The sequence below is a fragment of the Eubalaena glacialis genome, chromosome 18 (assembly GCF_028564815.1).
Source record: "Eubalaena glacialis isolate mEubGla1 chromosome 18, mEubGla1.1.hap2.+ XY, whole genome shotgun sequence".
NCBI classification, from domain to species: domain Eukaryota; kingdom Metazoa; phylum Chordata; class Mammalia; order Artiodactyla; family Balaenidae; genus Eubalaena; species Eubalaena glacialis.
In genome coordinates, this window is record NC_083733.1 from 20,143,347 (window position 1) to 20,157,835 (window position 14,489).

At 53.7% G+C, this 14,489-nt stretch overlaps 1 protein-coding gene across 3 annotated transcripts in view; it reads left to right on the top strand.

Moving 5' to 3' along the window:
• TK2 (thymidine kinase 2) overlaps positions 1-12,320 on the top strand; it is a 28,529-nt gene extending 16,209 nt beyond the window's left edge. The window contains exons 7-10 of one of the 3 annotated variants that reach the window (XM_061172588.1): positions 6,280-6,368; positions 6,942-7,021; positions 9,235-9,315; positions 10,442-12,320. In XM_061172588.1, coding sequence (XP_061028571.1) covers positions 6,280-6,368; positions 6,942-7,021; positions 9,235-9,315; positions 10,442-10,540 — 349 coding nt within the window. In that variant the 3' untranslated portion in view covers positions 10,541-12,320. Of the gene's footprint in view, positions 1-6,279; positions 6,369-6,941; positions 7,022-7,107; positions 7,185-9,234; positions 9,318-9,697; positions 9,713-10,441 lie in introns of those variants that run through there. The other 2 variants (XM_061172589.1, XM_061172590.1) reach the window with 2 other exon arrangements.
• Positions 12,321-14,489: the final 2,169 nt, after the last annotated feature.

Consider the following 14,489-nt stretch of genomic DNA (forward strand, 5'->3'; position numbering starts at 1 on the left):
TGTTGCTGGTCCTGGGCGCAGTTTTAAATTTTAGCTGATGTCCCGGGCTTTGGTTCCTCACACCCATGGTCCTTCATCTCAGCACTTCTGATGGGTGGTTCTCTGTTCCCTGATCTCCGTGGCTGTGGTCCAGGTCACTGGTCCATTTAATGGGGCCTTGCCCTGGGCTGTTTGGTGGGTAGGGAAAGGCTGTAGCTTTTCATTTTTTTGAGCTCTTTTCCTTCATATTTATACCTCCCCCTGGCCCTCCCAGAATGCCTGGCATCTGTGGGTAGGATTTCTGTGGGACAGTGAACCACAGAAGAAATTCACAACGTCCTTGTTTCTGTTCCCGGGACCTAATTGTTTTAAGTTCACACAGCCTCCAGAGGGCACGGATTTCCTTGAAGATCTTGTTGGAGCCTCGGGACTGATCTCTGGTATCACTTGATGGAGCCCAAAGGCTGTGGGTTGGCCCGAGGGATCACCGTGGCACCCTGGGGGGCCAGGCCATCCGCCACTTTGGTTTCAGGGAGCTGGGAGAAGGCAGTGCTCCTCAAACCCTTTCCCTGAAGTCTCCAAAGGCAGAGAAACGCTCACCCAGGCTGCCGCTTCCCTGCAGGTTTTCCCAGCCTGTGTACCCAAAGCAGCCGGCTAACTAACTGGAAATTTCTTTGAACACTTCTCTTCGAAGTCTTTGCATTCTATCCCATAACATATCCTTGTGATTGTATCTGTAACGACCAGTGTGCTCAGCACGTGGCTGGGAGTCCCCCTCACTCAGCCACACTCCCCAGAGAGCCCGAGTTTGGGCGGCAGAGATCCAAGGGCAGGGGCAACAAGGGGCACCTTCCCAGTGCAGGCCATGCACTTGTGGGACTGGTCCAGCTTATCTGAGAGTAGGCACGGCTCATGCGGTTGAGGGGCAGGCCAGGGACCCGTGGGCAGGAGCTACAGTTATTGTCTTTCTGTTTGAACCCTCAAGGCAGCACTGAGATGGGCACTGTTGACCATGTTTGGCAGATCAGGAACCACGTGGGGTTCGAAGGCCTTGCTCCTTCCTGGTTGGACAGGAAACTGACCGGGGGGCTGACCTGCACACTGCTATGTGGGGCAGCAGTGAAGGAGGAAGTGGTGAGACATCTAGATTTCTCTCTTTAAGGCCAGAGGCTTCAGGCCCCAGGGGAGCCCCCAGTGTGCTGGCTACGGGGGACCAGGCCTCTGCCCCTTTCCACCCAGGCCCTACACTCAGCTTCTCCCACAGACTCTGTGCATCTTGTTAATGCACCCATGCTGCTTCCAGGGTGGGGCCCGAGAGCCTGCATTTCTAGCAGACAAGCACCCTGGGTAGCTATCATCCTGCTGGTTGGCGTCACACTTGGAGGGGCAGCCTCCGAAGAAGGCAGCAGCCAGGTGGCCCGCAAGGGGCCCTCTGTGCCAATCATGGTCCTTTCCCCTGGGAGTTTTGCCCCGTGGCTTCCTTGGGGCCTCACCTGGGCCTTAGGGGTCGTTGAAAGCAAGACCTGCGGGCTGTCTTTGTGGGGGGCAGCGGGGCAGGTGGCCAGCCAGAGTGAAAGTTCTTCATGGAGCAGGATTTCCTCAGCTTCCTGCACCACCTGCAGTTTCTTCATTTCACATTTGTGGCTTCAGATTTTGGTTGTTGGGGGTTTTGTTGTATTACCTTTGTTTTCAGGGTCTCTGGGTGTATTCCTAGGTCAGGAGTGAGGCAGCTGTAGGCCAAAGATTTTCTTTTTGGAGGCACAGTAAATAGCATTTCTAGTCAGAGCTAAAGAAGTGACAAGTGGGAGGAAGGGAAGGATGTGGGCTTTCTTCTTGGTCACTTTCGTTAGAAACCCAGCTTCTCTCCATGCAATGGGCCTTCCACAGTGAAGTGGTGCTGCGAAAGTAGATGTTTCCATGCCCCCCAAATACAGATTACCATCATTTTGAGCCTAAACCAAATGATGCCTAGAACTGGGTTTGGCTGGATCCTTTGCTCATACCCAGAATAGGATGTTTTGGTTCCCACCTGTGGAAGTTCGGCTGGGTACTGGGAACCGCAAGACGGCTTGTGTGGGCTGTCAGCTCTTGCCTGGGAGCTTGTGTGGGGACAGCCCTTACACAAGGTGGGGGTGCATGGCTGCTGCCCCTTCAGCCTTGGGGTTGGTCCTTTTCTCTTTCACAGCAGCCCTTGCAGCCTTGGCTTGGAATCTGGAGGGACTGGGATGGAAGGAAGTACGGTAGGCATGGCCTTGCTGTCTGCAGTTGCAGGCTCGGGTGCCCAGAAAAGCCCACATTCTGCAGTTCTGCATCCCCCAAAGCCAAATTTCTGGAAGGGCTTTCTTGCCTTTTGGGCCTCGGACAAGTGAGGAGCTCCAGGGAGAGACCCACCTCTTTTGCCCCCATCCTCACCCCAGCGAGTTTGGGGTGGGCAGAACATACATGCAATTATGCCACCAGGGGTTAATTGCCAACAAGGAAGATTCTGGTTCCACCGTCTCCTTAAAGACTTAAAGAACCTGAAGAACTTCTGAGGTGTGGGCGCTGTGCTGGAATGAACAGCTGAAGGTGGCGAGAAAGACTCAGGCAGCTAAAGCGGCCACGCAGGCCACTGTGTGGCCCGACCCTGGGGGCTAGTTGAACACACAGGTTTTACAGGATCGCCTGGCTGGTGTTTTCTAAGAGCAGAAGGAAGGGAGTTGCATGGGGCCCAGCTGGGGAAGTGACACACTGACTCACCTGCGGCTGCGGGTGGCGGACATCCATTAAGGCCCTGCGTTTGGAACAACAGGCGGGTCCGCCTACTGCCCTGTTGGGCCCTGGGGACTCACTGCCTGGGTCATGGGCCTGCGAGCGGTGGCTTTCCTCAGGCTGAGGCTAGAGAGACACTGGACGGGCCCAGGGGCAGCCCCCTCAGCTGACAGACGGGGCAGGTGGGGTTGGGGCACGTGGTGCAGCCAGGAGCATATGGGTTTGGGGGCCGCCGAGAGCCAGGCTTCAGTCCCTGGCTCAGAGCTGGGCTGAGCTTCTCTGGGCGTCAGTTTTCCTCATCTATAAGTTGGGGCTAAAATTGACCTCACAAGGTCTTGTGAGAAACAAAAGAAAGTCATGTGTACAAGGAGGCTGGCATTTGAGTGTGTGATTTCTGTTTTAACCCATGCTCTCTGGGCCTCAGGGGGAAGGCGGCAGCAAACCGTGCCAAACTAAACAGCAGGATTCGTGTGGACCCATGATCTCAATTTTGCCCCCCTAGGATAAGGGGAAGGCACCGTGAAACCCCCTCAGTCCACCGTTGGTGGGTCTGCAGAGAGGTGCTGCCCTCTGTGTGTTCTGTGGAAATAAAAGCAGTGCCTTGGTGGTGGTGCTGGGCGCCCCATTCTCGAGGCAGACACAGGAGGAGCCGGGCAGATTCCCAGGAGGAAAACTGCAGATACAGATAAAACAGCGCCCGCTGCCTGACATCCTTCAGAATCATGGAAGGCAGCTTCCGTTTCCTCACTCTGCTCAGCCGGTGGCCAGTTGTCCTGGACCCCCCAGCACATGGCTCCTGGCAGTCTTGGAAGGGTTTTCTGGAGGTCTGCCGGCCGACGCTGCCCTCAGGGAGGCTGCCCCGGAGCCATCTGCACGGAGGACCTCTGAGGAGAGCATCGGGAAGGGAGGACCTGCTTCCTCTGTTTCCTCGCAGTCCCAGGTTTACCTGCGCCAGGTGGGAATGGGAGGTTCCTGAGCCACCCAGGAGGTGTCCTGAGACCGCCTGAAGCCGATTTCCAGCAGAGCAGCAGCTCTCAGGCCCCAACACTTTTTGTGGTGTCAGTTGGTCTGGTTTTAGTTAACACTGTGCTACCTGTATCCTGAATTGTGACTCAGTTTGGTGGCCACAGCTAAGGGTATCCTCCCAGCTCTGGGGTTTGACGGAACCTCCCTTGAGCCTTACAGACACCGGTGAAGTCCTCAGGGGCAGTCTCACACCAGCTGTCCAGCGTCCATGACGTGGGAGGCTATTGGGCAACTTTCCCTCCACGCGTGCTGCTCACTGGCCCACACCCTCGAGTTGCCAGTCTGTGCTGTGTCCCCAGGCTGCGTGTTCGGTGGAGCGAGTGGGGCTGATCAGCAGCTTCTTTTTTGCAAATCCTCATTCCCTCGGAGTCAGCTTTGTTCCAGAGAAGGAAAACATGTCAAGAAGAGTGGTTTGGTGTCTGAATATCAAATACTCTCAGCTGCAACTAACTGCAGCCCAGCTCAAAGTAGCCTGAACACTGAGGTTGTTACGGGCTGTCTTAACAGCAGCCTTTGGGGTTGGTTTCATTCGGTGGCCCTAGTGCTGTTTCTCTCTGTTTTCCTACTCTATCTTGTTTGTGTCCTCAATATGATTCCCTCTTGGTGACACAATGCCTGTGGCAGAACCAGGCTTCTCATTGCTGGCCAGAGGGTGGATGTCTTTCAGTGGCTCTCCTCTAAGCGTGAGGAAGCATGGTTTCCATAAACCCCAGCAAACCTCCCTCATGTCTCACTGGTCAGGTTGGGCCCTTTGGCCTGGGCTGATCAACTCAGCCTGGCCAGCGGAGAGGACGTCCCTCAGACCAGTTGGTTTACTCTGAAGCTTGGGCTGGGGTCAGGTTTCCCTGAACACTCAGGCCTGTGGGATGGACCCTGAATAGATCATGGGCTACTTTTAAGGAGGTAGGAGGAAAGAATTGGGGGATAGGCAACCATATGAGCCGTGATCACAAAGTTGTTACCTTTAGTATCTGAATTTTGGTCTCTTCTGCAATGTCCTGGGACTTCCTCCCTTTCCTCTCCCCTACAAAGCCTCCCCCACTTATTCGGGGAGGCGGGTGCTGGTCCTCACACGTTAGTCTGCTCTGGTCTCCCTGCTGAAGTCTGATGCCTGAGACCCCTCAAGGCGCCGACAACTGCCCGTCTGCCCCTGCTGTTCTCCCAGGCGCCGTGCATTTTCCTGCTGCTCTGCCAGGCACAGCTCTTCTGCGCTGAGGGTGTTGGGTGGTCTCAGGGACTAGGGGAGGATGTCCCCCTCCAGTCTGTGCCCCGCCCCATAGTTTGGGCCCCCAGGCAGGGCTGCTTGAGCCTGTCATCTTCAGAGCGCCTTCCTCCACACCCATTCTGCCCCCTCCCCCAGGTGGGAGTCAGTTCACCACCCGTGGCGGGGGCAGCTGCAAACCACCCTCTCCACCGGCCTCTTTTCCCCGCCTCCCCTTCTTTAGTCAACAGGCAGAAGACCCCCAGCTGCACACAGCTCAGGCACCTCCACTCCCCCGTAGCCCGCCTTGCCAAACCCAGTTCTGAGTGGATCCAAGATGATATTCAGGACGGGTGGAGGATGTTGAAAGGCAGAATTCCTCTCCTGGGCCTTTGAGGGTCACCGGGCAGCTGCCTGGTTTGTTTCCTCCAGCTGCTGTCCCTCCTCCCGCTCTTCCCTGCTCATTTCCTCCAGGGCAGAGGACAGACGCCAGGTCTCTCTCACTTGTGATCTGCTTCTTCCTTTCTTTTTCAGTTATTACTTTAAATATGTAGAAATTTTCCCCCCACCCCCGCCGCGAATTGAGAACTAGTATGTTGTTAAATTTTGGAAAATACAGAGAGAGAGAAAGAAAAATACGTCTCCCATAGTCCTACAGTTCGGAGAAAAGCACTGTTAACCTTTTGGTGGTTTTCTTTCCAGTCTCCTTTCCAAAATGTGTGGATGAATACTCTTGAAAGTATGGTTGGGTCGTGCTGTATGCACAGTTTTATATCCTCCTGTTTTCATTGAATAATGAGAATTTGATTATGAGCATTTTCCATGTCATTAAATATTATTTTATAGCATCATCTTTCAGTTGCTGTGTGGTTTTCTGTTAGATAGATGTACCATGATTTAGTTTTTCAATATTTTTAAAATAGTGCTACAGAGGGCAGCCACGATTATTTCCACAAAATAAATTTCTAGAGGTGAAACGGGTTTGCTGTTCCACCTCCCATCCTGAGCGCTGTCCGTGCTCTCAGGGGACAGGCTTCATAGCCCCTTCCTTGGCTTGGAGTTCAAATCCCAAATGAATTCTCCCCTCGGGCAATGCCAAGATACTTGCTGCATTATACCATCAACCGTCCCTGGGCAGCGGGAGGTCGGAGGTGTTTCGGGTCCTTGTCGTCACTACCCGCCCAGTATCATGTGATCACACTATGTCATGGTGCCCTTGGCACTGCCCTTTCAATAAAAGCAGTGCCCAGATGTTTTGGGGGAATGGCACAGCCCAGGAACTTTCTCATGGGATAATAAAACCCTTACAACTCTCGTTACAGTGGGAAGATGCCTGAAGTGGACTATGTGGTCCTGTCGGAATGGTTTGACTGGATTGTGAGGAACATCGACGTGTCCATTGACTTGATCGGTGAGACAGTCCCTCCCTGGCCTCCCTCCCCTGGGCCCAGTGAAGAGGTAGTTGGCTGGGCCCATGCAGCAGGGGCGGTGGGCAGGGCCCTCACCATCAGCGATTCTTCCCCTACCTTGACTCAGCCTTCTCCCAAAGGGCAGATAGAATCTGGGGCTTTTGGTCCCTCCTGGAGAAGCACCCTGGCCAGTTCCTCAAACTGCTTTCCCCTCGGTCCATTGTGTTATGATGGGTTTTTTCTAGTTTGTAAAGGAGGGAGGAGGGACAGAACCTGGACAGTTACTGAGACAGGCCGGGTGCCAGGCCCTGTGCTAAGCTCTGTCAATGTACGGAACCTATTCAGCTTCACGGTGACCCTGTGGGGCTGGTGACGTGGAAAGAGAATGAAAGTCAGGATGAGGGTCAAGATGCCTGTCTGGCCACACAGCTGGTCTGCCTCTCCTGCTCAGGGCTGCTGGCAGATGTTTCTCTCCACGCCTTGCCCACACACCTTCCTTCCCCCTACCCCTCACTTTCACTTCCAAGCCATGAACAGAGTAATTAAAGCCCCATATATGTTTTTTAAAATCTCAGTTTATCTCCAGACCACTCCTGAGACCTGTTACCAGAGGCTAAAGATGAGATGCAGGGAAGAGGAGAAGGTCATTCCACTGGTAAGAGCCCCTTTAACCCGGGGAAAGGTGCAACTTCATCCCAGCCTGGCCCCACCCTCTGTGAGATCATTGTGCTGTTGTTGCAGGGAGAGAAACAGGAACTGAGCACGTTGGAGGGTGAACTCTGACTTCCTCTGAGCTGGAGACCCTGTGCGGTGTCCAGGTCTGCTTCACTTCCTGTGGCCCCAGACTCAGTGGTGGGCACCCCCGGGGCTCAGAGGCGTCCCTTCTCCCGTTCCCGCCCAGGTGTCCCCAGGGCTTGTTTGGTCCACCTCCTGAAAATTGCTTGCCTTTGTGCCATCCCCTGGATCCTCGCTAGGACGTGCTCACTTGCTCGCTGCTGCATTGCCAGTGCTTGGCACGGTGCCTGGGTGGGAGGTGAAACTCACTAGTGTCTGCCCAGTGCCTCACCCTTCTGGGTTCTGGCTCAGGGCCACATCAACTCTAGTCAGGGCTGTCTTAGCAGGCTTGGACTGCTCTCCTTGCCCTGGTCCCTCACTATCCGCATCCCCCTCAGAAATCCATCCTCCACACTGCTGCTTGGGTGATGTCTGCAGTACAGAACACCACACGTGCAATTCCCTAACCCCACCTGCTTCAGTGCCTCACCACTGTCTAGGATAAAGTCCCCACTTGTAGCATGCCATCCGAGATCCTGCATGATTGGCTTCATCCCCTTCCACTCCCTGCCTTTCATGCTCTGGCCATAAAGAACTAGTTGTGGCTACACATGCTCTCGCTCTGTCTCTTCCCCTCTCTCCCTCTCTCCCCCTCTCCCCTTCCCCTTTCCCCTCTCCTCTCTCCCCTCTCCCGCTCCCTCTCCCACTCCCGCTCCCCCTACCCCTCACCAGGGAGTTACACAAATGTACCTTTGCCATAGTGGTTTCTTTTGCCTCAGGTGTCACCTCCTCCAAGAAGCTTTCTCTGACCTTCCCTCTGTTGTGGTCCCCCAGCCTCTGTGCTTATTATGATCACAGCCATTAGGACAAATATTCTGAAACTATTTCTTTATGTGTTTGCTCCCCATCCCTCAGAAAACTACCATGAACTTTTTAAGATTAGATCTTATTCCCTCTGCATCCCTAGAATGTGTCCCAGGCCTTGGCACCTAGGGGTTGCTCAGTTAATATTGATTGGAATACCCCATGTGAATGCCACTGGAAGTACACAGACAGAGGCTGGGCAAGCATTTACTGGGATATCATGGGGGTCTGAGCCCAGGATGGGCTGGACTGGGGTCCTAGAAGGCCAGTCCAGCTCCTGAGGCCCTCCCAGCCTTGTTTGCCCCAGGCACCAGCAAGGTGGATTCCAGCCATGAAGTCCCAGGCCTCGTTCTGGGCAGCTGCTTTGAAATCTGAAGACAGGAGTGATTAGAGTAAGGGTGAAATGGGGCGGGGCTGGACCAAGCTGGGACGGGGCACAGCAGCTCTGTGCAGTGACCCAGATGTTCGGAAGAAGTGACAGATCTGGAGTCCTTCCAAGTCATTGTCCAGGACATTGTCTTAATGGTTTTGACAAGGCCTCCAGGACAAGTCTGTTGTTGCCAAGGGAGAACTCGGTGGTGGGTAAAGAGGCAGCAGTGTGGTTTACCCGAGAGCCTCAGGGCTGGGAGTAAATTGCTGCTTGAGGAGGTGTTTGCCATCCAGTCCTACCGGATGCGCAGGCATGGATGCCTTAGGGGCGGGTCCGGGCCTCTTTTCCCTTGGGTTTCACCTTGTCCTCCTTCTGAAGTTGGCCCTTAAGCTTTCAAGGATCCATAGGTTACAAGTTGTCTGTTGGGGTGAGAGCAGCCGAGTGGGGCTCCTGGGCCAGTGAGGGCCGCAGTCCTCTTGGTGGGAAGGACAGAGGGAGGGTTCAGAGGCTTCCCAGGCTCCCGTGAAGGAACAGAGGCCCTGCTGATGGAGAAGTGGCAGGAAACGAGAGCAGCCAGGTGGGAGGACCTCCAAAGCGCCAGTGGAGCAGAGTGCGCTGGAGGGATGGGCGGGCGGCCAGAGGGACGCTTCTGACTGTTGCGACACGTGGGCTGGCCTGCAGAGTGCTTGGCCGCGTTTATCATTGTCCACCTGAGCCAGGGTGGCTGTTGCGGTCCTTAGTCCAAGCCACTGCCCTGTGGTCACTGACATTCACCTCACCTGCCCCTGAGACCCCTGGGGGGGAGAGGTCTGCCCCCTACGTGCTCCCAGCAGCCCTTGCATTTTTCCCCCCTCCGGCAGGAATACCTGGATGCTATTCACCACCTGTACGAGGAGTGGCTCATCAAAGGGAGCCTTTTCCCCGTGGCGGCCCCTGTTCTGGTAAGCCCCCCTAACAGGGCGGGAGACTTTTCTAGAAGGAGGAGCGACTCGGGGGACGTCGGCCACTCTGCAGCTGGAGAATTTGAAAGAAGAAAGCGGGGAGGGTGGAAGGGACTCTGTCTCACAGTCCCTGTTCTGGACTGAGCCTTAGTGAGCTGGACAGACCTGGAAGAAGGTGACCTGTCCCAGTGTCATTACACCGGTGGCACAGTAGCATCTCACTTATCCAGCATTGTCAGCAAAGGAGTGTTCCGATGGCCGGAGCCCCTGGACCTGGGTTTTGGCCTTAACTGCTTGGGGGGGTGGTCTTTCTGACGTGCCCGTACCTTCTCCAGTGGGTGGCAGGCCCAAAGCCTCATTGCACCTTTTCTTGGTGACCCAGGGCATCTGAAGGAACGTCATTTGCTGTTCTGGTCTGTCACACAATGATGCCCCCTTAGGAGGTGCTGAGGTGTGTAGGACTGTTTGCCCCAGACTACTAATGCCTTTGAATTCCCGTGTTTGCTTTTTACCCTCCTTTCTCCTGCTGGCACTCACCATTTCTAACTGTGTTGATGCTTCTGCCCCATTAGTGTTTCCCCAGTTCCTTGTCCTCTCGTTTTCTGATTTGCTGCTGCCGACTTTCTTTAGGCAGGCCATTGGGTCCCTCGGACTGTTAGGAACGCGTGTACAGTGTGGGATCTGAGGGAGGGCTGTGCACAAACTTGTGTGCATGGCCTTGGGGACATCTGTCTGGGCTGCTCAAACGCTGTACTCATGGCTCTTCCAGGCAGTGAGGTTGCTGGAAAGTGAGACATTACTGTACTGGATTTTTAAAGAAAATTTATTTTTTTTCCCTCATTATGGAAAAATGGTTGATATCAAATGATGAGAAAAAAATCATTCATGAGCTTGCCGCAGGGACGACTATCGTGGATTCTTAAGTGAAAATATAGTTGAGAATGTGGATTGACTTAGAAACGGGAGCTGTTTGGCCCTAACCTTCCTTTTTCTCTGCCTGTGACCTTGGGCTTCCCTGCCTCTCCCTGCCTCATTCTGCCTGCCCCCGTCTCTCTCTCTTCATCAGTGAAGGGAGGATGATGTTGAGGTCAGGGGCAGCCCTGTGACCTGTGTGTTTAATTTCCAGGTGATTGAGGCTGACCACGACATGGAGAAAATGTTAGAACTCTTTGAACAAAACCGGCACCGAATACTAATTCCAGAGGATCGGAAGATTGGTCCATAGGACGGGGAAGATCATGCCAGAGAAATGCCCGCTGCTGCCAAGTTAGCTCTCACGAGCAATTTGGAACAATCCACTCTCGGGAGGGCTTTCTATCTGGGCACATTTGTCTTCCTAATGGTCTTCTCTCCTTTACCAGTGTCTTTATCCTGGGATTCTGGCCCTCATGGGTAAATGACATGATGGGACCAATGGGTTTGTCGCGGCCTTTTGGTGTCGCAGCCTTGCATTCCCCCGGTGCTTCTCCCGGTGGTTTCCCACCTCTGGATTCCTCTAAGTTAGGGAAGAGCCACCTGACTGACCCTGGGCTCATGGTCTCTAGCCCTTCAGACCATCCTCGAGGGCGAGGTAGCGGTCTTACATCCCAGGGGAGGAAGTTGAAGCTCAGGCTAAGGGACTCCCCGGGGTCACACAGCCAGTGACAGTGGAGTCAGCACCATTCAGACTTTTGGTGACTCCCAAATGATCAATCTCTTGCCCCAGGCTGCCTCATCCCAAGAGCCCTGCCTTCCCTGCTGGAGAGCCCCACACGTGCGTGGGAGTGTGTGTGTGTGTGTGTGGGTAGCGGGGGCAGCAGTGCATGCAGCCAGCATCATCATTTTCTCCTGATTTGAGCAGCTCCTGAGGACAGTTAGCATTTCTAGACTTTCACAAAATTGTGCGGTATTTGGCTCGAGCCCAGTGTTCAGTGATTCACTAGCATGAGGCTGATGTGGTACTTACCACCTCGTCATCGGGACTTCTCCATCCTTAGAAGAATCATGGTTTGGCTCCTGAATGGTGCTCGGTCTTCTTGGTGACGAAGGTCCTGCTTGAGCTGCTGCCGATTCCCCGGCAAGGCAATGGCCTGTGGCGCCAGGCTGGTGTGCCCAGTGCTGTGCTGGGGCAAGGGGCTGCCAGCCTGGCTTCTGAGGCTCCCTTCCTCCATAGTGGCCATGTGTGAAGAGCTTCACCCTTGGAATTCCTGGGAGTTTGTGGCCCAGGGGAGAGACACAGTGGCCTTACATCTTTTTGAAATGTTTTTCCATCCAAAGGGACACCATGGGCCCTAGGGCATGAACCATCTTTATTAGTTCAGAGAATATCTTAGCTCCGCTCAGCTGTAACAATGCACTGAAGGCACGGCTGTCTCCTGAGTCAAGTAGGAAGCAAGAGAAAGGAAGAACATTCTCTTCGGGGACAGTCTGGGCAGGAAAGTTGGGGCTGGCAAGCAAGGGCTCTTGGAGCACTGGAGCTCCTGAATTTTGGAGGTGGGTGGGGAGAGCTTCCAGAAGGCTGTTTGCAGGCACGGGGAAGGATTGATTATGAACTTAGGGAAACAGGCCTTGGCCTCTCCCGAGTGGTGGTTGGTGTACCTGAAGGTTGGAAGGCCTCGTCCCAGCCTCTGTGTGAGTGTGGCACCTGTGCACGCAATTCTCTGACGCTACATAGGTGAGAGGTGCCCCTGGTGGCCCGGGCCCAGAGGCAGCGCTAGGAGGGCAGCACTCTGGCTTCCGGCCCTTTCTGGCTGGACTGACTCCTGGGCCGTGTGCACAGGGTGAGGGTGGGGGGCCGTGTGCACAGGGTGAGGGTGGGAGCCCGGTGGGGATGTGTCTCTCAGCCCAGTTGTTGGTGATGGACCAGAAACCTGGGGGAGGCAGCGCCTCTGCTTCCAGGCATCTGGACATGCCGGGACCATCTTTGGGCCTTTGCAAACAAACAGTCCAATTTCCCCTCAATTTGAGCATCTGTTTTGGGGGAAATATGATTTAAAAAAAAAAAAATCTTGCTCTGTGATAGCCAATAAATCCTTCACTTAAAACCTGGTGATAATTTTGGAGTGCTTCCTATGCCAGTGATTTTAGGTCCCTGCAGCATCCTTGTACCAGCAGGGTAATGTTTTAATTTTTAAACACCGTGTTCCTAACAGGATGTCCGGGGCCATAAGAGCTCTCTGTCCTCCCACCCCGGCATCTTGGAGAGGATGCTATATGTACCCACAGTGGCTGGGGCTTGTCGCAAAAATCTCCCGGCCCAGAGATGTCACAGGAAATGGCTGGAGCCCAGCCCACCAAGGGTTGCTCTCCCCCGTGTGGCAGGCAGGGCTGGTGGTGGCAGGGGTCACAGAGCAGTTATGAACACTGCTGAGAACCAGGGCAGGGAAAGGGCAGATGGCACGTGGTAGGCACAGGGCCCAGTTCCTCCAGCAGAGGGAGGCACTCCCCAGGGACTCCCAGGAATGGCCATGAGGAGCGTGGCAGGGCTTGGCAGGCCCTTGCTAAACATGGACCCTGGGAAGTGCTGTCACCCAGCTTGTTTTTCCCTTTCTGTTTCTCTTCCTGCCTCTTTTCTTCCTTTCCACCTGAGCCCCTCACCTAGATGAGAAGTGCCCCCCTGCCTGGGGAATGCATCAGTCAGAGACCCTTCCTGGGACTCCCGCAGGCTCCCACCATCTGACCTGTGGAAGGAAGGATTGAGGTATTTATTGCTCTGAGAGCAGGTAGGAGATGTTTCCAAAACCTGTCTACTCCTGGGTGCTATGGAATCCGCATCGCCCTCGTTTTCCTAGAGGCTGGGGCCGGATGGGGGAGCTCACTTCAAATGCTCACACATCTGCGGAATGAGTAACACTCATCCCCTTGGCCTCTTCACCCTGAAGAGTTACAGTTATTAAAATAATTGACAAGCTCTTGGAGACGTCAGCCCTCCACTGTTGAGAGTCTAATAACAATAATATTGTGCCCAGTGTCTCTGGGCTTTGGCAGTGGATTACTTATTTACCAGAGGCCCCAGGGTCACTGGCACATGCTTTCTTTTCCTAATAACCCCAACCTTGTGGCTCCCCTAAGGCTGGGGTGAGCTCTGTGTTCCTCTAGTTTCCGTAAGATGGTGAACTTGGCAAAAGCTGTCATTAAACAGAAGCTAGGAGAAAGCCAAGCTTGTGGAATCAGAATGGGCATTGGCATTTACTGCTCTTTTCTTGAATTTCTGCATTTTTTGGCTTTTTCTTCTCCAAGACTGGGGTCCGTGGAACACAGGTGTCCTGGGAGATAGTAATAGGTGCTCTGAGAAAAGAGGGGTCTGTAGTCCAGAAAATTTGGGAAACACCACCTGGGTACTCTCTCTGAGATGCACAAGGTACATTAGCCTAGATAAAGTCAAGAAGTCCTGCAATAAAAACACCTTCTAAACTTTGTTTTAGCCAGGGACTCTCAAACTCACTTGACAGTAGAGCCTCCCATTTGGGGAATATACATTAACAATCTCCAGATGTGCTAATGTTCCTTGGAACACACATTGAGAAGCACTGTTTTAGGGGGCCTGCAGCTGCTGATGACTCCTGGTTCTGTGTCCTTTGGGATGCTCTAGCTCATGGTTCTCTAACTTCAGAGCATCTGAGTCCTCCGGTGGGCGTGTTAAAACACGGACTGCAGGGCCTACCCCCAGAGTTTCTAATTCAGTAGATCTGGGATGGGCCTGAGAATTTGTTTTCTAATGACTTTCTAGGGGATGATGAGTCTGCTGGTCCAGGAACCACCCTTTGGGGACCACTTCTCTTAGCTTGATGTTTTCTAGAAGTGGACATCCAGGAGTTCCAAGAAAACTTGGCATGTTGTTGAACCTCTCGTGAGTGTTGGCTGTCTTATGTGTTGAATGGGAGCATTGCTCACTTCCTAGGGCTGTGAGGATAACCAGCCTGGTGTGTGGAAGGGGCCCAGAGCAGGACCAATTGCTGAATTTTAAATAAATCTTACCTTTGGGGATCCAGATGTTGAAACATACTATAAAACTTCTATAATTAAAACAGTATGGTACTGGTGCATGAATAGACAAGTAGACCAGTGGAATAGAATAGAGAGCCCAGAAATAGATCCAAGTACATGATAGAGGTGACATCTCAATGATTATTGGGGGTAAAGATGGATTTTTAAATAAATGGTGCTGAGATGACTGAGTAGCCATTTGGAAAAAG